Here is a 25,859-nt window from a genome sequence, read left to right on the forward strand (position 1 = left end):
ATATGATTAAAGCTCACCATTCACGGTCTAAATTTCAAGAGGAAGACAATGGACGGTGTGGATCTGGGCCACGGTTCAACGGATCGGGTCCACGGTTCGGTTAACGGTTTGGTTCGGTTCTGCGTGCCCTTGAACCGAAACCGAACCGTATCCAACGGTTCTGGAAATTTTGGAACCGGAACCGGAACCGGTGCTGTCTAGAACCGGACCAAACCGGACCGATCCAACGGTTCTGGTCCGGTTCCACGGTTCTACCGGTTAAATGTGCACCCCTAGTTATTACCTGACGGGAACTCAACCCGATCCAACTTGTAGGTGCATGAGCATGAACCATCACACTCTGCAAGAGTATCAAAGCTTTTTATAATTTATTTCTTTATTTTTAATTATTTAGTGACGGTGGAGTGTAGCCCCATTTATTTTCAATGTTCCTCCGTTTGAAATTGAAAGCAGAAAAGGCTGCTGCTCGCTTTCGGTTCCTTCCATTGCAATCCCCCTTCTCTTCCACATCAAGCATCCTTTTTGCTGATTCAGCTGATGAAGAAGAAGCAAGGAATAAAAAAACCACCCTTGAAATTCCTCTCTCTTCTCTACTGAAGAAGAAGAAGAGGCGAGAACATCGGCTCTTCTGTATCTAAAAAACCCATCTTTGCTTCTTCTACTGTTCAGGCATGAGATAGTCACATCCCCCAAAACAAGGAAAAATGGCCTTTTTCGTTAGGTTCTGTTGCGGAAATGATTCCAATCGGTATGTACAAAAATAAGAAGTAATTGTTGTTGTTGTTGAGGTGGTTGTGGTTCCGTGTTTTTCATAGAGAAAGGGTTATCTTCTAAATTGCAGATTGGGGCAGAATGTCTTGTCGTTGTTGTGATTTGGCGTTCTTTTTTTTTTTTTTTTCCACTTAGAAAGTGTCATCTTCCAAATTGCAGATAGGGGCAGAATTTGTCGTTGTCGTAGTTAATGTGCTTTGGTGTTTTTTCATAGAGAAAGTGTCATCTTCCAAATTGCAGATAGGGGCAGAATTGGTTGTTGTTGCTGCTGCTGTGTGTGTGTGTGTGTGTTTTTTTTTTTTTTTAAATTTTATAAATTAATAGAGAAAGTTAATCTTGTAAATTGCCGATAGGGGCAGAATTAGATTGATGTATGTGTATTGGTATTTCATAATTGTATTGGTTGAAATTATATAACATGGTGTTATGATGTGATTGGGATTCTATTGTGGGGACAGGAAGGAGAAAGGGGGGAAGAAGGGGACGACTTGGAGGATATTCTCTTTGAAGGAATTGCATGCAGCTACTAACAACTTCAACTATGACAACAAGCTTGGAGAAGGCGGATTCGGCAGTGTCTATTGGGGCCAGCTCTGGGACGGATCTCAAGTGCGCTAACCTTGTCTTCCTTCATTTTTTTTCCTTGACTTCTTTATTCACAAAGTTTGATGTTTTTACTGCTAGTTTTGTCGGATAGAGGACCGATTGTCTACAAGGGTACGGCTGTTTTTAGGACCATTTTACTCTTGAGATTATATGATATTTTCAAGGGCAAAATTGGAAAGGAAAACAAAAATTGGCTGCAGACATGCTGTTGTAGGCGAGAACATTCCTCTCATTGATGTTATTGGATTTTACTGGTTACATAATGTAGATGGCTTGTATGTTTTTGGCATTCATAATTTAACACATGGGTTGGAGACAAATTTGCGTTAAGTTTTTCTATTAAACATCAAATGAATTCTTTGCTTTTTTTTTGCCCCTCCTGTCTTTCTTAACTGACCAAACATTAGTAGTTGAAAGGAAATCATACTATGAAAGACGAGGTACATAAAAAAACAAGTTTACAAAAAAGAGTACTACAGGGGAATGGAATTCCCTGGTGTTTTTCTCCTTAGGGAGACTCTGTTCAATCGATGTTTTGCCTATAAAAAAGGAAAAAAGAAAAAAAAAATGTATGACTTCATTTGCCTTCTCATGAAAGTTGTGAACGGAAATCTTGAATAGGAGGCAGATGTAATGGATCTGAACTAACATGTTTGCAAGACCGCATGGAGCCAATTCGTTACAAGTGGCCCATGTTTGCGAGACTGCATGGAGCCAATTCGTATCATTCAGTCCATGGTAAAGAGATATGAAAGTTACCAGCTAGTTACGTGACTGCTCCTCTGTTTTCATTTCGGTTCTTTCTTCGGTATACGGGCCATGTATTCCTTCGCAGCGTGATCAGTTTTGGGTCAAACTCTCTTTAATCAGGCAGAAATAGGATCGCCCATGGTGTATTGGGGGCGATTTTAATTCAGTTCTATTTTCTTATGAAAAGTCTAAAGCAGGGTCCAGTCTCCAATAGCATGCGGAAAATTTTTTGATTGGTTCGAGGCTCACAATGTTGTTGATTTTCCTCTTTCTTTTTTTTTTTTTTTTTTAGGGGGGGGGGGGAAGCGTTTGGATCGCTTTTTAGTGTCCCACTCTTGGATTGTTTTCTGATCATAGACCTATTGTTCTCGAGGTTAAGGAAGATAGTTGGGGTCCCCGTCCATTCATATTCGAGTTGGCGTGGCTGGAAATTGATGGCTTTCACGATCTCATATCTGTTTGGTGGTCATCCTTTCAAGTCAGAGGGTATGTGGGGTTTAGATTGGGAATGAAGCTTAGGCAACTTAAGGGGGAGATCAAAACTTGGAAAAAAGAGGTTTTGGGGGCTCGTGAGGCAGAGTTTGATGATATGTTGGCAAAAATTCACGAAATGGATCTCAAGGAAGAAAACAGATAGTTGTCGGAAGTTGAAAGAGTGGATAGGACTGATTTAAAGGCTAAGTATGCATCCTTCTCTAAAGAAGAAGAAATCAAGTGGCGTCAACGGTCTAGGGCCTTATGGCTCAAGGAGAGAGACAAAAATACAAAATTCTTCCACAAAATGGCTAGAGCCCGAGTTCGGGTAAACCGTATTAGCAATTTGGTTGTTAATGGAACTACGATCACACAGAAGGATCAACTTTGTAGCGCCATTGTTCGGTTCTATCAAGATCTTCTCACCGGGGAGCAGTGGTGGAGGCCCAATTTGGATAACCTGTTCTTTCCCTCTTTGGCAGCCCAAGATGCTACTGATTTAGAAAAATCTTTTTTGGAAGAAGTAAATTCATCCCTTGGTTCACTGTGTGGGGATAAAGCTCCTAGCCTCAACGGATTTCCAATGATGTTTTTCTAGAAATTTTACTCGACGGTTGGATGCGATGTCATGGACTTCTTCTTCAAATTCTACGATATAGGTCGCCTCTCTAGGGGCCACCTTTATTGCCCTCATCCCCAAAATCAAAGGCGCGAAATCCCTTAAAGACTTTAGGCCGATATGTATTGTTGGGAGCCCGTATAAGGTATTGGCTTAAAGTCTTGGCTTCGAGATTTAGAAGGGTTTTGTCCTCTGTCATATCAGAAAATCAAGGAGCTTTCATAATTGGCATATAGATCCTTGATTCCGCCCTTATTGCCCATGAATGCTTAGAATCTAGGTATTGGAGGTATTGTCTTTAAGCAAGATATTGAGAAAGCCTGTGATCACGTTGACTAACAATTCTTAGATTATATGTTGGACATGATTGGATGCGGAACCAAATGGCGAGGTTGGATGCAAGCTTGTATTTAGTGTACCTCCTCCATTTAGTTAATGGGGCCCCTTTTGGTTACTTTAAGGCTTCTCGTAGTATTATTAGACAGGGCGATCCTTTATCCTCTTACCTTTTCATTGTTGTCGGGCAAGCCTAAAGTATGATGCTTGTTAAAGCTGAGGAAAATGGTCTTATTAGTGGGTTCAAGGTTTGCAAATCTGGGGCTAAAAATTAGCCATCTTCAGTATGCAGATGATAAGATTCTATTTTGCGATGCGAACTTCACTTTGGTCAACAATTTTCGTAAGGTCGTGGTTTATTTTGAAGCAATTTCAGGGCTGAACATTAACATATCCAAAAACGAAATGTTGGGTGTCCATGTCTCCCAAGGTAAACTTCGTTAGCTAACTACTGTTTTTGGATGCAAACTGGGGTCCTTTCCTTCGTCTTATATTGGGTTGCCGTTGTGTATTGGTAAGCCGGCTAAGTATCTTTGGGACAAAGCGGTCGAAAGAATAGAGAGGAACCTATTCAGGTGGAAGCATCGCTATCTTTCCTTGTGGGCTTATATGACCCTTATCAAATTGACCTTTTCTAATATGCCGATTTATTTCATGTCTCTTTGCAAGTGTCCTAAGTTTGTTTTGGATAGATTAGAGAAATTGAGATGGGATTTTTTTCTGGAAAGGAACCAGGGATTCCGCCAAGTTTCACTTGCTCAAATGGGAGGAAGTTTGTAAGCCAATAGTGGAGGAGGGGCTGGTTTGAAGCGTCTCGATTTGATGAACATTGCCCCTCTTGGCGAATGGCATTGGGGTCCTTTCCTTCGTCTTATCTTGGGTTACCGTTTTGTATTGGCAAGCAGGCTAAGAATCTTTGGGACAAAGTGGTCGAAAGAATAGAGAGGAACCTATTCAGGTGGAAGCATCGCTATCTTTCTTTGGGAGCCCATATGACCCTTATGAAATCAGCCTATTCTAATATGCCGATTTATTTCATGTCTCTTTTCAAGTATCCTAAGTTTGTTTTGGACAGATTAGAGAAATTGAGATAGGATTTTTTTTTTGGAAAGGAACCGGGGATTTGTTTCACTTGCTCAAATGGGAGGAAGTTTGTAAGCCAATAGTGGAGGAGGGGCTGGTTTGAAGTGTCTTGATTTGATGAACGTTGCCCTTCTTCGCAAATGGCACTAGAGATTTGCGTCTGAGAGAGGGAAGCTGTGGAGAGAGATTATTGTTTCCAAATATGAGGTTCAACCTTGCGATTGGGGTATAAAATCCTCCTTGCTTTATCATGAATCTCATATATGGAAGGCCATTTTCGCTACTGATTGTCTTTCGATCGGGATTTCCTACTCTTTGGGAAGGGACAACGGTATTTGCTTTTGGTTGGACATTTGGTGTGGAAATGCACTTCTCCAGGACCTTTTCCCTGGATTGGCAAGGCTTGCTCCTGACCGGTTTGTCACTGTAAATCACTGTTTCTCTCATCTTGGTGGTACTGTTGTTTGGTCTCCTCCTCAGTGGAATCCATCGGATGAGTAGTTGGATGAGCTTCTTTCTCTTCTCAATTTGTTGAACCTTACAATGCCCTCAATTCAAGATGAAGACTCTGATTTGGAAAGTTCATCCTTCTGGTCATTTCTCCGTGCGCTCGTTCTATGGGTTATTCCTTCGGCTTCAGCCTTCCCACTCCAGTCAATCGCATCCATTCCCTCATTTCCATTGGCTGTATGGTGCTCCTCCAAGGATAGCGGCATTCGTTTGGCTTATGAGTAGGAAAAGAGTTCTAATGATAGATAATCTACAAAGGAGGTCTATCATTCTCTCAAATATTAGTCTCATGTGCATGAGGGAAGCATAATCCATTGACCATCTCTTCATTCACTGCACATTTGCCCGGCAAGTTTGGGAGCACTTCTTCCGTATTTTCCACATCTCGTGGGTGATGCCGAAGTTGGTTGATCAGTTATCGTGGGCTTGGCATGGGAGTGGAGTGGGAAAGTCCCGAAATTCCATTTGGAGACTCGTTGCAACCGGAACCTTCTGGTATATTTGGAGGGCTCGTAACAATCGTAGTTTTCATAACAAGGAATGCTCCATTATGGAAACTATTCATATGGTTACGCGGTTTCGGAATGTGTCTTTTATATAAATTCAACTAAGCACGCTGATTTGCCCTCTTGGTTTTCTTTTTGATCTTTATATTTTATTTTATTTTTTTCCGCTTTTGCTGTCTTCAATAAAAATTCTTTGTTATCTCTAAAAAAAATATTAATGATTTAATAAAAATAAAATTATATGAGCAAGAATCTAATGATGAGACAATTATATATTTTACATTTATATGACCACTCAAATGCCTCCAAAATGGGCCAAAATTCATGCAATTCATGGGATGCGTCCATCTAATGCATATCCCTAACCACTTGACACCATTTCCCTCAAGAAATTTGAGGGAAAAAAAAAATCAAAAAATTAAATTTGAATGAATAGCGTTGGGCCGATTTAGGACCACTTGAATGCCCCGAAAATGGCCGAAATTCATGTTATCTGTGGAATTAATCCCACTAATGCATATCCCTAACTATTTGACACCATTATCCTCAAGAAATTTGAGGAAAATTTTAAAACTAAATTCGGATGAATAGTGTTGGACCGATTTGGGACCACTCAAATGCTCCCTAAAACGACCTGGAATCCATGCTGTCTATGGAACTCATCCTACTAATGCATATCCCTTACCATTTGATACTAGCTCCCTCGATATATTTGAGGAAATTAAAATTGAATTTGGATGAATAGTGTAGGATAGTTTTAGGATCACTCAAATGCCTCCAAAATGGGCCAAAATTCATACAATCCATGGGATTCATCCCACTCATGCATATCCCTAAGCATTTGACATCATACCCCTCAAGAAATATGAGCAAAAATTTTAAAAAAAAATCTATCAATATTCATCTAAAAAATGACATTAAATTACCAAAAATACCCAAAAAGCAAAAGAGATGAAAAACACTGATTTAGTACATGCATGTATCTATCTAAACTCCATGTATGTATTTGAACAATCTACATTTTACAAAAAATGAGTATTTTTCTTGAAAATTGCTGGAAATTATATAAAAATCAGCAAAAAAGACCCAAAAAAAAGAAAAAAAAAAAAGAAGAAAAATTATACAAACATGGCCAAATCGAACACAAATTTGGCGGGATATGGTCAATTTGGTTATATAATGTTGAATTAATAAATTTGCAGCAAGGAAAAAAAAGAATTGTACTTATGTTTTCGATTTTTCACAAATTTGGCCCCAAATCTTCAATTCTTCCAAAATGGCTTAAATCTTGTGTTTTAACTTTCAAGGATCGCACCAAATGTAGTTGAAAATGGGTTAAAATAGTCTCGAGAAGCAAAAAGCCAAAAGTGGGAAAAATTGAAAGCGTTATGCAACATCATTATGGACCACTATGGGCCCATAATGGCTGTAACAGCCATAACAGACTGTTACAGTCCAAATTTTTTTGCCACAGGCCGTTATGACTCTGTATTGCGTAAAGGCCCATGCCATTTCTTTTACGTATTGGTCGTTACATAACTGTTTTTGAATACCTTCTTGCATAACATAATGTACAATATGATGAACCGTCTTAACTAACCTTTACAGTTTTTTCTTTTGAAAGATTAACTAACCTTTACAGTTAGAAACTCTTTTCAGGTGTATGTCTGATGGTTATTTCTTGTTGAGACTATCAAAACATGTATAGCTCCAGACTTACTATTGACATTTGTGAGAATAGGCAACACATTTACACTACGTGTGAAGGAAAATTCCAACACCCCATGTGATAGAATTCTCATCTCACATCAAGAAAAGGGACATTGATCATTTAAGTGAGAATACCATTTGAAACCATGCAAGTCTTATATTGACTTTCCAGTGCATTTTTCCAACAAGAATGCGATGATCATACCAAGGCCCCAATAGTTGTTTTAGTAGAAAGAGTTGAGTTCTGTATTATTAATTGGTCTGTAGTAAACACAGTTTTCTGGGGTTCTGCTCGATTGAGAAGTTGGGTAAGGTGACTAATAGCAACAGCTTTAGATGTAAAAGAAGATTTTTGTTGTCTTGTCAGCATTGTAAATGTTGGCAATTAACATTGATGGCTTATCGATTGGTAATCTAGGGCTATTAGGAGTGCAAGGTGTCATTGGAGATGAAAAACCTCTACTTGAAACTGTTTCTTTTGTTCTGATGCTTCAACGCATTCCATGATTGAGAGAAGTCATGCCACGACAAGTTGTCTTCGCACATAGCATAATCTCAACAATGAGATGCTGTCCTGACTAATTGTTTGGGTTATGGACACTTTTCGAGTTTATGTCAGTAATTATTCTTGCCGAGACTCCCTCTGAATGTGTTAGCTCTTGACTAAAGCCCAAACAAGTATACTATGTTGAAGGAAAGCCTCCATACCCCATATGAAATACTCATACAATTCATGAACTTAGTTTTTTTTTTTTTTGAAAGATGATGAAGTTTTATCGAAAGAAGAAAAAACAAAAACAACAACAAGAAAAGGGGTGCCGAGAGGGCGACCAAAATTACAACCCCATAAATTCCAGAATACAGCCTTTTAGGCGATGGGCAGAGGAAGCCCATTCTATAACTAAGAATCTAGCCCTTCGAGAAATACTATTAATTGGTTTCATCGAATTGTCGAAACATCTAGCATTTCTCTCTTCCCAAATTGCCCACCAGATGGCTAGCAACACCATTCTCCAAACCAAAACCTTGGGATTATGGAGGCGAACGCCATGCCAAGCGAGAAGACAATGGCCCACCGACTTCGGGAAGCACCAAGAGATATGAAAATGACCCAAGATATCTGCCCAAATTAGACTGAGAAAAAGGCAATGCAAGAACATTGCAAATAAGAATATCATTTAAAACAATGTAAAATCAGTGTTGCATGTACCAATGATATTGGCTGGCGTCTTTGGTAATTTTGTCAGTGATACAATGCTGTCCTAGAATGCAAAAAATAAAAATCCAACAGATCAACGATGATATTGTTGATACATGCCAATATATCGCAGAATTTCCCAATATTTCCCACAATGTTTGTGATATTTAGTGATATTTGCAATATTTCCCATAAAATCTGCAATATTTTCTCTTGTATCCATTTAGAGGTTAGTAAAGTTGGTTTCTCTTGATTAATGTTATCTACGTCACATCTCATCTTCTTTGTATCTTTCCATTATGGTCATGACTTTTAATCTCTTTAATGTAACTCCCATGTCCTCTTCCATAGAGGAATTTGTTCTTTTACGTACCTACTGATAGCTCTCTTAATACTTAGGTCCCTACTCAGTCTGTCTTTCCTTAATTACTTTCTATTGTTTCTCCTAATTGACCATTTGATATACCACATAAAATCTCTTTTAGTTGTGGGTTGTTTGATGCTCCCTTTTTGCACCAGTACAGCACTCATAATAAGATGCCACTCACACTTAGCACCACAACAATCCTCTTTGTGCTGACTTGGTCGTATTGTTTGTGTTTTATTGCTTGTATTGCATGACGTTTGAATGATATGAATTCATTTTCGATGTAGTTGCATTACTTATGGACGAGATGGCATAGTTTTGTCCCCTAAATGATGGATAACTATTATGCATGTGTGTGCGTGCGTGCATGTTTCTAATTGTGTAATTATGTGTTTTTCAACACCTTCTGAAGGTTCAGTAAAAAATTACACCATCTTACTAAAGTTTCCCCAATGTTTCCCTCAGACTGTGATATGTATGATATTTCTCAATGCTTCCCACAATACATTTTTATCCCAAGGGTGTGATATAGAGTGCACTACTGATACTATGAACACTGCATAATTGAGTTTCCAGGCATACTTCAAATGTGAATGTGAGATTCTTCCATGATATCAGGACCCCATAAACTTGTCACTAGTAAAAGAAGAGTTTTGTGGGGTGTCAATCATGGATTTGAGAGAGCTTGGGTGAGGTAACAGATAGCAACAACCTTAGAAGTAGAAGAAGAATGCCGTGGTCTTTCCCACCTCTTGGATGGTGGTAACTTTGCTGGCTCGTTGATTGGTGATCAGGTACTATTCAGAATGCAAGGTGTCACTAGAGATGACAAAGCTCTACTTGAAACACTTTCTTTGCTCTGGACTCTTGCGTCTCTATACTATGGACGAAAAATCTCTTAGGGAGGTCCTTTATGTTATCACATTGACTTTTTCCCATAGGCTTGTTCAGTGTCTTGAGGACGATTCCGAAAATGTTATGCCTGGCGTCTAATTGATAGGAGTCATGGAATCTTGTGTACATTTTCAATAAAGCTCATGATTTTTCTTCATGGTTGAATATTTCAACGAGGCATGCTCTCTGAGAGCCAAATGTCACTGGATTTAATAGTGGAAAAGGTTGTATATTCGAGATTGGATATTCGTGTTTCAGACTCTTGGCCCATTGTTGCATCTTCCTTCTGTTTCTCTAGCAAAATTTTGTTGTTAAACACAAAGGAATGAAAGAAAACTCAAAATTTTGCGGTTCCATCTTTCATGATGTGCAGACAGTCTCCCATTCAAGGTAGGTGGAGATGCAGAGTGGATCAAAACTCAAAAGGCAACATGTGCATGCAAGAACAAGAGAGAATATTCTTCAAAGAAGAGAAACATGATAACTTCCCTTCCACCATGAGGAGTTAAACGCCCAAGAGGGGCTTATTTATAGCTATGGGACAAAGCAAAACCCTAATTCATAAGGAAATGTTTGAAGTACCCCTACTTAAAAAGTGATTTTCACAACCAGCTCACAACTGAGCATCTATTAGTCCCTTCCTTTTATTTAAAGACATAAAACTAAAAAAAGACAAACATGTGCTTCATCATCATGTGGGCCCCATGTGGATTCCACGTGTAGGAACTTCCACTAAGTTGCCTTATCATGGGGATTCTTCTTCCTTGGCATCAGCCACTTTTAGCGGGTCCTTTATTGGCAGTTTACTTCTGAATTTGAAGCTTGTCTTCAATTCCTCTTACACTCCTGGACACAATTTATCTCTTGATGGTTCCCCATCTTCTTCAAGAAGGCAGTGCCCTCCTTTCTGCTCCATGTTCTTGTTTCTGGCTTATAGCTGATTTTTTCTTGTTGTGACCGACTTGATCATGGAGGCTTGTGTTCCTCTTCACCATGGGCTTCAATGATAAGACCATTCCATTGCAACCGATTAATGGGAACATGTAGGATGTCAAAGACGGCTTTAAATATTCAGTGCCCGTTTGCCATCCACTAAGAGTCTAAGACCCTCTATATTCCTGGCACGTATAAAGCATGGATGGTGGGGGGAGTGATACAACTCAGCTGAAATGGAGGGAGAGATGTGGCAGATGCCGGAGATCAAATAGAGATCCCCCTCCAATTGTTTCCAATTCCTCCAATCCGACACTCATATCCGTGGAGCTCTCCCACTTCTACCAGTTGGTTCCATATCGTCGTGCCACAGCTTTAAAATCCCTTGTAATACCTGTAACAATCTCCATCACATTGCCCATTCGTAATTGATCATCTTGGGTGGAGAGTGATCTCCTTTCCATCATGTACAAAGTCGTATGTGTTAGTGAACCTACAATACTTCACACAACGGACATTCATCCAAGGTTTACTGAGTAAGAGGTGATAAGCTCTCATTGGGATGACGTCATGCCATACTGAACCAGTGTAATATTGTCCTAATGAATAGTCACCAAGCATTGATGCGTCACCTGCATTATCTCCTTGCTTATCTCAGGACCTGACGAGGTTGTTGATACTTTTCACTCACAGCTACAACTAATCAATTGCTTTCTCGGTGAGATCGCTTTACTCTCTTCTCTCTCCCTCCACAACCCCTGCATCCTCGGCACACCCTTTTATTTGGAAGTACCAGGCTCCACCCAAGTTTATCTGTTTCGGTTGGCTGGCGGCTAGGAAGTGGATCCTAACGGTCGACAACCTGAAGAAGAGAGGCATGCAACTTCCTAATATCTGCCTTTGCTGTATGAATGATGAAGAGTTGGCTGATCATTTGTTGGTCCACTGTGCATTCATCTCTCTCATCATGTTGGATTTTTTCCAAAGATTCGATGTCTGTGGGTGTATCCCAGAGACCGCCTCTTCCTTATTAGCATACTGGCATGGGTTTAATTTCGGGAAGACCAAATCGCGTATTTGGAGAATGGCGATCCTCGCTATTTGGTGGGCTGTTTGGATGGAAAGGAACGACCGATGTTTCAACAACGCTCAATCTTCGGTTCAAGCTGTAGGATCTCGGGCTAAAAAACTTCTCATCGAATGGGTGGCTAATTGTTTCTAGTCTTAAGGGCTGTAATCTTTTGTTTTTAGGCGTGTAATGCTGGTTCTGCCATCTCAGCAGAACCTTTTTGTATGTTTTTCCCTTTAATAAATCGTTACTTCTGAAAAAAAAAAAAATCAATTGCTTTCTCTGAAACAGTGTTAATGGTGCTGTCATTGTCGATGATCACTTTGATGGGCTTTCGTTGACATGTACCTCGGGCCTGGAAAACACTAGTGCACTACCTGCTGACTGATACCAAGGGGCTGGACACTGATACCACCAAGATGGCATCAAAGTCCCGCGGCTTGTAGCTTGCTTGGTCAGGGAAACAGAAGACGTCCCCCAAAGCGGATTTTAAATTAAAATTACCTTGGACCTGTTGATCACTAGTGTGCAACCAGTTATCAGTTGTGTTCTCCTTATTTACTATCTCAATCTGCCTAGTCATTGCAAGAGAGAGACACTTGTCTTCAACACCATCTTCTGTTCCATCTAAGCTCCCTTAGTGACCTCATTTCTTGGTTTTTCATTCTCTAACTTATCCTCTTCAAGAGGTTCATCATAGCTGTTGAGGTCCTTAATAGAACACACTGCTATGAGTTTTCCCTTACATCCATACCTATGGCAAGATAAATTCCTATGATCTATATTCGAGGTATCTCCTATTTCATGGTGGGTCTTAGGTACAGTAGTGCATATAGCCCTATGTTGTCCCCGTTGATGATTGTAGGGGGGTTGTTAAGATTCCTCTACATATGGTGTGACAATGCCAGGGATGGAGTTACTTACAGTGGGAAAGGACATTGGATATTATCTGGTTGGAAATGTACTATGTCTAATCATCATGCTTTTGTTATACTCCTACACTTTCCTTGCCATTTGGTAAGCTTCGTCCAAGCTGTTCAACCCAACAGTCATCAACTCACATTGGATGCTAAACCGTAATCCATCACAATATCGAGCAACTTGTTGCTTGGCAGACGCAAACATTCAAATTCAATATCAGACTGTCAAGTGTCAACTCATAATACCACTGTGTATACTCCTGAATGGTTAGGTTATCCTGTCCTAGGGAGATGGGTTTTTGGAATGTGACTGTTCCATAATCAAGCAGCAAAAATCTATTCTTGAGTCTTGCTTCTTTTCCTCCCAGTTTCACATGGGAGAGGGGCCACAGTGGTGCAAGTCTCCCTCAACTGTCTACCCAAACCTGAGGTTGTGCCTTTTGAGTTTCAGAGTTGCAAAACACAGCTTAATGGACTCAGCTATCTCATAAAAATGGAAATACCATTCTATTGGTTTCAGCCATTCATTCAAAAATATTGTGATTCAGATTTCCATTGTAATCTAGGATTTCAATCTTTATGCGCTTGATCGGATCATCAGTGCGATAATTCTGCCCTCCCTCATGATAGACTGGCTACTCCTATCGACAAGGGACTGGAGCACTCATGGTCTGCTGCGGGTAGCGAGATTGCCTTTCTGCAAAATCGTCGCAGCTTCAAAGTTCACCCCTTTGGATTGTCTCAAGGAGGCAGTTGTAGACTCCATGACAGTTAGGTGGCTGTTAAATGCTCGACGATCAGTATTGTTTCCCTTACCACTTCAATTACGGCCACTTGGCCAGACAAACCACTTATCTTATTTGATAATGTCATTCATCTGCTTCATCATCGCCTCTATCATTTGTCACACATCTTATCACGTTCCATCCAAGGACTGTAAGAATGCCCACTTCTCCTGTGCATATAACAGAATCTGAACACATCGCAAGTCTGTCCTTTGAACAGTCACTGATTACTGATCTATCTAGAAGATCATGTAAAGATGTGAAATTTGGGCAGATCCAATGCTGCTCGGGTCACGGATCACCAACTTGCTTCGGAGATTGGGTTAAATTCTGATCTGGTGATGCAGGCAGCTGTTGCTGTTAAAATAATCACGTATCAACATATCTGGATTGAAGATTGTGTGAAAAAGCATATCTTGTAATGAGGGTGGTTGTGATGTTGCCTTTGATCTTTGATCTACTTCACATCTTTGACTGTAATTGTATCATTAATTAACCAGATTTACTTTTTCAAGTACAAGCTTTTACACCATAGGAAGTGACCTGGGACTCATCCGCTTTCATTGCCACAAAAAGCACTCGTAAATGGAGTTGATTTAATGAGGGTAATTTTAGGAAGGGAAAGTCAATGGCCTTTCTAGCTTTCCATGCTCCTGACTCAAGGATAAAAAATGATTTATGACTAAAAAATCATTAGATTAAAGAGAGAAGAAGAGAACAAAAGAGAGAGAAGGGAAAGTTGGGAGGAGAGGAAAAATAGTTCAGGCTGGATGTCCTCACTCTTCTCCTTTATATTTAATAATTAAAGCCAAAAAGTACAAAAATACCCCCACTATTAATGTTCATATTCCAAACAAGTCCCAAACCAACGTCCTAATTCAATATCAACACTAAATATAAAAGATAAAGAAGTTGACGACCCACATCCACATCCAGTAGGTGGGGTGTATAGCTGTATGACTCACTTCTTCATGCGTTAATTAATGCAGGGGCATTTTCACACTGGGCTCGAGTGGGGTCGCCTGTTGGATGCAGGGGCACATTCAGGTGGGTGACCCATGTGATTTGGGGCCCACGGGGGAGGTCTCGTGTTCGAGACTCCTTACCAGGGGTGATTAATGCGCATTTCACACCAAGCTCGAGTGGGGTAGCCCGTGGGATGCGGGGACACACTCGAGGTGGGCAGCCCATGTGATTTGGGGCCCACGAAGGGGGTTCGGCTGAGGTCCTAACCCATGAGATGTGGGGCCTGGGCTATGAGATAAAGGGATTAATTTGCCATACTCTAACAGTTCGAGCTTTTAGAGCAAGTGGTTAATTGTCCTGCATCATTAATGCTCCCCCCTAAGCTGGAGCATAGATGTTGTCGATGTCAAGCTTGGAGTATATGCTTGTAGACTAATTGTGAGGAAGGGCCTTGGTGAACACATTAATAAGTTAATCCATAGACTGGATATATGATGTAGAGATTTTACCACTGGGAGACCTCACTTATAAAGTAACGGTTGACTTGAATATGTTTAGTTCTTTCATGATGCTGCCTAATTATTACAAAACAACTGTATAGGTAGATTCACCGCAAACCCCATTTCCTACAACAATTTCTTGATCCACATGCACTCAATCTTCCTCATGTTGTGGTGGAATCCCCAGGCAAGGTCAAGCTTTGATAGTGCAAACAACCGCTGCTGATTAGTGACTCTTAAGTTTCTTTGAAAAACAAACAGGAATCTGATCTGGCTACCCTAGGGAGCCTCCAAGGAGAACGGCAGTATCACCCTTTAGCTTGGTCAGATTGGTGTGGATGGTTAGCCTCATTGATCTGTCAAGTGGGCTGTTTGATAGACCTTTTGAACTCCTAGCTTGGAAGATGGTAAATGAAAATTGACGATAAATAATTCAGGTGGGCCTTTTGGTGGAAAATAGGTCTTAGTCCAAATTTGACTCCAAGTTCCCTACACTCCTATCAAGTTCTGTTGACACAGTTGGTTTCCTCTCTCGGCTTGCGAGATTTGAGGACTTATCATCTCCATCCTTTTTACACATGTAACAACAGGTGCAACCCCAAGGGAGCTCAAATTTCTAAGGTGGCTTACTGGGTGTTCATCCTGCAATCATTTCCACTCTCTCCATTTCTCCTTGGATCGGGACTTCCGGGTTTGCTGCTGGTGAAGAGGGGGTTTCGTAGATTTTGTCACCATGCGTAAACCTGCCTCCCTTTAGTCCTTTGCTTCAGTTTAGTGTTAGCTTAAAAAAAGAAAAAGAAACAAAGAAAGAGAAGAAGGATCTTTTTAAGGGTGGCTTGACTTCAACCTTATTCTTGATTTCTGATCCCTCTCTGATTCAAGTACCAATACAGCTTTTGGGGTTTCAAACTGAAATTGCGAGCTTCCTTTTAATTTTCCATCCCTTCTTGTTTCAAACTGAAATCCCAAATTGGTTCAAGAAGTCGATGCTCAATGTGTTCTTTCAGTCTGAACTTCAAGGTGTAATCTCCCAAAGAATTGTGCAATCCTAACCTTATTGGATTAAAAAGGAGCACAACATCCCCGTGAAACTTTAAGGTTGATGATGATTGTAAGTGAGAAGAGGAGAAAAGAAGAGAAAGAAGAAAATGTGGAGTTGAAAAGACTAATTCGTGAGAGAGAAAAGTAACTCTCATGTTTCTCTCTAAGTCCTTTATATATCACGTATCAAATTACATATAAAGCCCAAAGCATATGTCCATAACTTAAGCCCACACACATAGTAAAATAAACATAGAGAAATAATTGGGTCATATTGTGCTTGTTGTGTATGTGGATGACATTGTAGTTGCAGGCGATAACTTGATTGGTATTGATAAGGTGAAGTCGTATCTTCATTCCCAATTCCAAATTAAAGACTTTGACTTACTCGTTATTTTTTGGGATAGAAGTGGTGAGATCTAAAAGCTGGGATAAATTTCTGCTAGAGGAAATATGTTTTTGATTTGTTAAAAAAACCCACAGATACACTTATTGATCCTCATCTCAAACTTGATCAAGAAGGAGAGTTATTGGCAGACCCTGGTATCATAGAAGACTCCTCGACAAACTCATTTATTTAACCATTACTATGCCTAATATTACCTTCTCTGTAAGTGTGGTTGGTTTCTACAAAATCCTAGAGCTTCATATTTACCTGCAGTTATAAGGATTTGTAGATGCTTGAAGTGTGCACCTGAGAAATGTATCGTATATAGAGCTCATGGCCATTTTAAAATAGTAAGGTACTATGATGTAGATTATGCAGGGTCAAAATTTGATAGGTCTGCCATAGGTTGATGTACATTTCTTGGTGGTAATGTGGTTACTTGGAAATGTAAGCAGAATGTCATTACTAGGTCTCGTGTAGAAGTGAAATATAGTAATGGGGACATCATGCGCACACGCACGCCCCCTACGCACGTACGCAAGGAGGAGGGCCCCACCATCGATCTGGATCGATAACGACGTCCAGGGAGGGCCTCCTAGTTAGAGGACTACGTTTTGGTTCGTTGGAGTGGATCTGATAGTCATATGAATCCCACCATGAGTTCTCATGATCGTGGCCCACTATTCTAATTAATCTAGTTTTTTAGATTTTGCTTATTATTGTTATTTGGAATATCATGGACGGTTTAGATTGCTTTGATTAGTTGTTATTTTTTATTACTTCATCTCCAAGTAATAGGTTGCGCACATGGCGCGAGTTTTGGGGTATAGGGTTTTATTATAAATAGGCATCCCTTGTAGTCTCTTTTTTTTTTTTTTTTCTCAATGAAGATTAATAAAATTGCTACGTTTTTCTGCTCCTCTAAATTCCTTAGCTGTGGAGATTCAATTGGGTGCGAAACCCTCCCTTTCTCGAAGGGCTTATTATTGTGGTGTGAAGCCACACCTATCCCGATTCGCCCCCATCTTCTTCCATCCATTTTTCTCTTCTCCTACAAGCATTCCATCTGCAAACCTATCAATATTTGCAGGCGTTTTTCTCTCTACAGCAGATTTCTAGAATCTGACCTTACAGGAGAGCTGAAACTTCGGCGGAGTACCACGCACAAACCGTGCATTGGATCGAGTTGAGATTTGGGGGTTTTGGAGTCCATCCTTGGCTGACCAGGGCCAAGGTGGCATTTCTTTGAATAGTCGGCCTCATACACATGCGGCCGGGATCACACGCACATGTGTCTGGGTCATTGCTGTTGTCCACACGTGCGGCACTTCTCTGGTTCGTTTCTATTCTCTCTTTCACACCTCTTTCACCCAAAATCCCTAAACCTAACCCTAAATTACTCAAATCTCCAATTTTATGCCCTTTCTTCAACCTTAAAGTTCCTTTAATTGAAATTTCTGAATCCCTTGGATTGGAGAATTATTTCTGTGCATGTGTGGATGAATTTACCTTTATTTGATTCTTGTTTGGTCTATAATTTTGATTGATCCGGCCCTAGCATGTGTAGGCCTGGATCCGCATAAGATTCCCTTTGATTGAGTGTTTGACCTTTTGTGTGGGATGTGGAATTTTGTGTAATTGTTTCTGAACTAGTGTGATCTAAAGCCTGAAAATCTTGCACATCATACTTGAATTTCACGTCCTGCATCATATAAATCTATGGCACATACAGCTTGTGAACTTGTCTAGCTTCAGTCACTTGTGGAAGAGTTGGGATTTGCGACTCAAGTTCCGATGCTTTTATATTGTGATAATTAAGTTGCTATGCATGCAACCACTAATCCATTGTTTCATGAAAAAACAAAACATAGAGGTCGAGTCGTAGAAAAAAATTTCTACTCCATTCATCTTTCAAAAAAATAAAAAAAATAAAAAAAAAAGAAAAGAAAAAAGAAAAAAGAAATTTCTACTCCATATATTTTCAAGTTGGACATGTATGATGTCTATGCTCTAGCTTGAGGGGGAGTGTTAAATGGACCATTGTGATCCCACTTGTGGACTAGCTTGGTCTCACGTGTGGTCTCTCGTAATTGTTGGGCTAAAGTATGTTTTAGGATGGAGTTTAGGCCCATGGGCTTTGCTTTTGTATGTTTAAGTTAATGAGAGGTAGTTTTGTAATTTTACTATAAATAATGAAAACCCTAATAAGGGAAGGGTGTGGGTGTGAGAGGCACATAGAGCCTTTCTCCCTTCTTTCTCCTCCTCTTCTCTTTTCTTCTCTTTCCTCTTCATTAATCTCATAGTTTCACAATTATGTTCATGACATTTCACCATTTAAGATTTACAGTGGATCAACAAAAAATTAGAATTAGAGGGTTATCTTATTTTGATAAGATTGGTGGCTGAGGGGTTCAGAGATAAAAATGTTATGTACTAGAGAAAGCATCCAATGGTTGCACTTGTATGTTAGGCTGCATTTGGCTTGGGCCATGAGAAAAATATTTCACCATTTTGGATTTCTAGTCATAGTTGAATTCCCAAAATCTTGAAACTATTATTGTGTGGATAGGAAATAGCTTTCTTTCTGACACAACACAAAAGCACCCCATTTTGTGAAAGCTGGAAACTCTACTAAAAGTACAATTTCCAAAATCATGAATTATGTCCTCCAATTCCTACAATGAACACGAGCCAAAATGGAGCTTAGGTTAGAGCAAGCAATCAATCTCCGTATAAACAGGGGAGCATGTATACCATGTGGCGGACTAGTCATCTATTATGCCCTACCGTGGATAGCTCATCCACCAACAATATACCAGTTAACTAATGATACCCATTGGGTGTTTTTTTTTTTTTTTTTTTTGAATGTTAAGAGTTGGTTGGACCTTTTACTAACTGTCCATTTGTAGTCCTCTAATCATAGCCTATGATAATGTGACTAATAAATTTTGAGTTCTCTCCATCAATGATAGGCCCCAACTGTTGAAAGTTTTGGATCTCATATATCCATACTGTGTATGGATTTCGAATGCCTAACAACTAAGATAATATTTATCATAGTACAAAGACCCGAAAACCGCCCAACTTTATATCCCGCCAGGTTGGGTCTCTTTATTTGATCCGACTAGATATTGTGTAATATTTAATAAAAAATTACAATTATACTCTTCTGACTAAAACATAGAACAAACCATGACTTGTGGGCTTAAAAAGTATAGCCCAAACATATGACAAAGGTACAACATAGACCCAAACATGAGGACCACATGAGTGACCATGGGCCAGGGTGCCCACACGTGTGGTTATAATGCATCAACATATGTATTACAGTAATAAAAGAAGCTTAAAATAATATGAGTATAAAGAGAAAAAGCTGAAATAAACAGAGATGCAATGTATGGGGAGTTGGTAGTTGACAATGACATTCTCCCTCGGGGTCATGGGTTTGAAACTCAAAGCACTGCCCGTTTAAAAATTTATTTAACAAAAAGAAAAAAGAAAAAAAGAAAAAGAGAGAAAGATCGGTGACTGACTAGTTCAAGTCATGCTGAATCTCGTCGAGGTGACTAAGTTGACTACCAGATTCGATGAGTCTTGCTGAGTTGGAACCTAGTCTAGCTTGTGCTTTAGTTTCTCAGTAACTCGGCTCGAAATCTTGTTGAGTTGAGTTGACACAGCCAAGTTTTGAGTCAAGTCACGGAGTTTTAGAACTATGATTTTATAGCACTGGTTCTCTCTCTCTCTCTCTCTCTCTCATTTTTAGTCAGCAGAGTCCTGTTTATCTCTCTCATCTAGACCTCTCATCAGGCATGCCCCACTACGTAGAATCCTCGTCTCAAAAGATTAGTTGAGCTGATGATCAGGCCAACCTCATGCATATGCTGAACATCAACCATTAGTCAATTTCTCTTAACCATCCATTTCTTATGTGCATGTCTGTCGACCTGTCAAATTAGCCTGATATTTCAGCCAAAAATCTGTACTCTTAAGTGCACTTTTCATCTACTGGAATAAGGTTGCCATATTTGAATGCCTGTTGTCGTTGCTCACAATTCACATTGACAACTCCATGTTAACTGTGACATCTTACAGATTGCTGTTAAAAGGCTGAAGGTCTGGAGCAACAAAGCTGAAATGGAGTTCGCTGTTGAGGTTGAGATACTGGGGAGAGTCAGACACAAGAATCTACTGAGTTTACGTGGATACTGTGCAGAAGGGCAAGAGCGTCTTATAGTGTATGACTATATGCCAAATTTGAGCTTGCTCTCACATCTTCACGGGCAACATTCATCAGAATGCCTTCTGGATTGGGGCAGGCGAATGAATATTGCAATCGGATCCGCTGAGGGTATTACGTGAGTATCGAATTCAAATATGACAAATTGTATAATCGTCAGCTCAGCTATACAGTATCATTGGGACCTAATTTGCGGCAAGTGGGACCAACAGTTGGATGACCCAGACTGGCGATTTGATGGGCCTTGCCATAAATGGACCATGCACCAAAAATCTCCCTGATGGGACAATCTGACCCTTCAATTGGTGTCTTGCATATAGACATTTAAAGAACAATACACCAACAGCCCACAAGGCATTCAAGGCTGGGATGGATGGACAATATTCTCCACTCTGCAAGATTTTGGGGTGGTCTGTCGTGGTGGGGCCCATCAGATTAATGTTCTGGCTTCCATCTGTAGGAACTCAGGGGCAAGGATACCATACATATCATCGGGCCAGGGATTACATACCTCCTCTTCAAAATGTCATCATCTTAGTCTTTTATCCGGTGATTTGGGGTTAGCTCTTCAAAGACATGGAACTGCTTTTGCAACTTGAGTTTTTGCTTACTGATTGCTTGTTTTCTCCAGTTATCTTCACCATCATGCAACTCCTCATATAATCCACAGAGATGTCAAAGCGAGCAACGTATTGCTAGATTCAGATTTCCAGGCGCAGGTTGCTGATTTTGGATTTGCAAAGCTCATCCCAGATGGTGCAACACATGTGACGACGAGGGTGAAAGGTACCCTCGGCTACCTCGCCCCTGAATATGCCATGTTTGGGAAAGCATCTGAGAGCTGTGACGTCTACAGCTTTGGGATCCTGCTGCTAGAGCTTGCTAGTGGCAAGAAACCCATAGAGAAACTCAGTGCAACGGTGAAGCGCACCGTCATTGACTGGGCACTGCCATTGGCCCGTGAGCGGAAGTTTGTTGAAGTGGCGGACCCAAAGCTGGATGGAAAGTACATTGAGGAAGAGCTGAAGAGGGTGGTGCTTGTGGCACTCATATGTGCTCAGAGTAGGCCCGAGAAGAGGCCCACCATGCTGGAGGTGGTGGACTTGCTTAAGGGGGAATCTAAAGAGAATTTATTGAATCTAGAAAATGATGAACTTTTCCAGGTGGATGTGGCAACAAATTTTCAAGGTTTATCAGGTGCAGATGACAGCTCAGAGTTTATATCAGAGGAGAAAGATGTGAAGGAATCGAAACAATTGGCCACTTCTGTAGCTGAGGCAACTCAGGGCAGTTAAAGACTGTGGTGGCAGATAAATGGATGTATAGCTTGAATTCTCGCTTGGGTTTTCAGTTTTACAAGTAGGGCCCATTTTTCTGTGATCCGAACTGTTGATTCAATGTGCCCCACCAGGGCTGGTCCATGCAGAAAAATCCACCAGATTGGTAGTTCCCTAGCATTCAAATGTTTGGCCTTTTCTTTCTTTTTTTGGTTGGACATGGACAAAGCTGTATTTTCTTTCTTACTGTCTATTTGCTAGATGCCGCTGCTTTGGATACTTTTGGTGCATGAGACCCTCTGGACATATCGAAAACCTGAGCATACCATGGTTCTCACCAGTCTTGATTGTTGAATACATCGTATTCGATAAAGCTTCTCGACAGATGAAGATAGTGATTGACACTTTTCTTTTATATGTGTTTTACCAAAATCATTGCAACAGGTTGGTTGTCTATGTTTGAAAACGTGGTTTGAAGGTGAAATATGATTGATGTGTGGTTTTTGTGTTGTATCTGTCTTTTTGAGTGTGTTATTTTTGGAGACCTCTTTTGTAATTGGATGTGGTCCTGAATGGTGCTTGTTTTATTGGTAGTAGAATTTATATTTTTATTTAAACAAGAAGACGTTTCTGTTGCTGTGATTGCATATATGTTGGAGTATTGCCAATTGTTTTTTGTCGTCGTCGTCGTCAATGTCCCTTTTTATTTACACCCTGCGTGGGCACTCAAATCCATGACTTCAGTGTTGAAATGCAGTGCCTCTACCACCGAGCCATGCATTGAGACCCCTTATGGCTAATTGCATATGGATACTCTTTAAACACAATTCATATGTTTGTTTGGGAAAAGCTCTTCTTTGTATATGAGACATCACCTACCATTCATCAGCTTGATCCATAATGTTGGTGGCCCATACCAAGTTTTTAATGGTCCACATGAGATTTGGATCTGCTTCATTTTTGGGATTGTGCCCGAAAATGAGGTGGTAAGATGGATTGACGGTGTGGATATACAAAATAAGCACCAAGGTGGGCCCCATGTTCAGGGCTGCACCGTGTTGGGTTATGCTGAAATGATAACATGCAACGGCTGGTAGGTGAAATTTCAGATAAGGCGTGTCATGTGAAATTGGAAATGGGAGCTGTGGGAAAGATGTGTTGCACTCATTTGGATGGGATGAAAATGTTTCAATAAATCAAAATCTGATAGCATGACTCAAAAGTAAAACTGTGGCCCACCCAATAAGTGGATTGGTCTGACTTTCATGCCAAGTGATTTCCATTGTTAGGCCTACTTATTGAAGGCTCTAATATCCCAACATGCATGCCATAGTACACATCCACGGCAAAGAAATGTTGCATGTGACCACTGCACCTCATCAATTTCTCTCCTATTTATTTACTTTTTTTTGGACTTAGAGAGTTTGGAGGCCACTCTCTTACCAAACTACCATTCAAGCAGGCCTGAATCATGCCTCAACCCCAGAAGAGGACTTCACTTAACCAACTCCAACTATATAAAATAAACAAAAGCTGTAGACACTTCAGACATGGGCTGTCTTTTTTCAGATCTTCTCGTCTTCTCGTCTTTTTCTTGGTTTTTATTTATTTATTTATTTAAATCCCCTTGAGTTTATCCTCTCTCTCTCTCTCTCTCTCTCTCTCTCTCTCTCTCTCTCATTGAATTTTTTCTGTAAGATCCAAGCCGTTCAACATTTGGACCCAACTCTTGAGATGCAATTTGCCAAGAATCAAGCAATTTTAAGCATAATATGAGCATTGATCATGCACGTTGTTTTGAAGTGTGTGCCTACAAAATAGGAGTACTGTTTTTTTAGTAGTTTCAAAACTATCAAATTCCTAGGTTGTTATTTGCACATGAAAGGAGAGGAAGTGGCCACTAAGAAAAAGAAGAAGAAAAAAAATATTAAAGAGCTGCAGGAAAGGTGGCCTAACGATTCCAAATCTTCTTTTAATATTATGGGTTGCACTAGCAGGTGTTTGCGTCACTCACATGTGAGGTGGCCTATATGCACTCCGATACACACACTTCATTGGTATTTATGAAGACTTAGGCTCTTTATTATTAAAAGTCTACTCATATTAGAAAATTTCATATAAAAGTTGCTAGCATGTATCAATTAGAAAGAGTTCTATAAAACTTAGTTTTTATGATAGAAGAGGAGAATCCAATCCTATAAATAAGAGAGACTTTTAACATTTTTAATCAAGATCAAAAGTATGGGGCTACCCTTTTTTAATACATGCTAGAGAAAAAAATTGGAAGAAGGTGAGCTAAGGACGTGCACACTATAAGTAGGGGTGTACATTGGGCCGAACCGAGTCGAACTGGGCTCAACTTGGCTTGGCCCGGTCACCTGTCAAACCCAGCCCGAACCCGGCCCGACCCAGTCACCGGGCCAACATGTCCAGCCCGAATTCGGCCCGGTCAGCAATCGGGCGAGTTTGGGCCAATTTCGGGCCTGCTCCATCTACAAAGGGACGGACGGCGTTCTCACTTCTCCGTCTCAAATGATTAGGATAAGGATTTACGATATATATATATATATATATATATATATATATATACGGCCGAGTTGGGCCGGGTCGAGCCGAACTGGGACATGTTTGAACTCGGCCTGAACTCAGTTTCAGGCTGAAGAAAATGGCCCGTCCCCGCCCGAACTCAATTCTGGGTCGGGCCGAGTCGAGTGAGTTAATTGGGCTAGCCCGGTTCGTGTACAGCTCTAACTGTAAGACAAGTGGGGTAAAGGGAGTCATTCATGACCAGACCACCTAGAAGCGTGCTGTGAATCAACGATTTGACACAGTTAAAAAAATTTGGCTGATCTCTCTCTCTCTGTCTCTCTCTCTCTCTCTCTATTTGTGAAATTTTCTAATTGATAATAATGTGTTTGTAAGTGTTATATGATCTTATAGTTGGAAATCTTAAAATTTTTTTATATCAGATTTTATGAAAGTTTGCATTTAATATTGAAGCGTAGATTTTGGGACGTGAATGAATTTTTATCCATTCAACACTATATAGAATCATATTGTTTAGAGCCCAATCATGATTTTCATTTAATCCATATGTTCAAAGGCCACAAGATCTAGATTATGAAACCAAAATCACAAATCCTTATCGCTCTGGCATTTTTCTAAATACATACTCCTGATGGACACCCAATCAATAGACGTTCTATCTGCATGATTAACGAACATGGGTAGAGATGATATGATTGGGACAGTTCATTAAACAAACACTTTGTATGCTAGACCTAATTTGTGCAACCATATGTCTTCGACTTTAATAGTTTTTGATCTATTTATTTTATTTTTATTTATTTATTATTTATTTTTTTACACTCCCACGTACTGACACTAGAGTGAGATTTCACCACAATGGGTACTTGAAACCCTTTTGATATAAATTCTTATCCTTATGGATGGTATCTTTATGTCTTCGGCTTTAATAGTTTTTGATTTGGACCATCTAAATTCTTATCTTTATGTCTTTGTCTTTAATTAATAGCTTTTGATTTTAACTGTCTAAATTCTTATCTTTATGGATGGTATTTGTTAGATCTGGGATCTATTGTCATCTATGGGCCGTCCAACTGGACACTTGGATATTGATGGTCACGATTAATTGGATCTAAGCTGACCAAAGTTTGGATGACCCATGTTTTCCCTATAATTAAGACAACGCCTAAGAACATTTATGGGATGATAGATATGGAGCTTTGTTCTCAAGGGCCAAGACATGCACGACTTTGGACTACTCTTGGGACGCCAATCCACTGAAAATTTTTTACGTGATTAAAAGGAAAATTTCCCTAGCAGCTGTACAATTCTTCTTCTACATATATAAAAGCTTGGATTAGATGATTATAAACCTAGGTAAGAGTTAAAGTGA

General features: G+C 40.1%; 1 protein-coding gene across 1 annotated transcript; it reads left to right on the forward strand.

The window, feature by feature from the left end:
• Positions 1 to 423: 423 nt before the first annotated feature.
• Positions 424 to 22,589, forward strand: LOC131228029 (PTI1-like tyrosine-protein kinase At3g15890). Its single transcript, XM_058223854.1, has 4 exons — positions 424 to 748; positions 1,230 to 1,380; positions 20,519 to 20,781; positions 21,295 to 22,589. The coding sequence occupies exons 1-4, from the start codon at positions 705 to 707 to the stop codon at positions 21,956 to 21,958; spliced, it is 1,122 nt and encodes a 373-aa protein (XP_058079837.1). The 5' UTR covers positions 424 to 704; the 3' UTR covers positions 21,959 to 22,589.
• Positions 22,590 to 25,859: the final 3,270 nt, after the last annotated feature.

Source organism: Magnolia sinica, chromosome 15, assembly GCF_029962835.1.
Source record: "Magnolia sinica isolate HGM2019 chromosome 15, MsV1, whole genome shotgun sequence".
Lineage (NCBI taxonomy): Eukaryota > Viridiplantae > Streptophyta > Magnoliopsida > Magnoliales > Magnoliaceae > Magnolia > Magnolia sinica.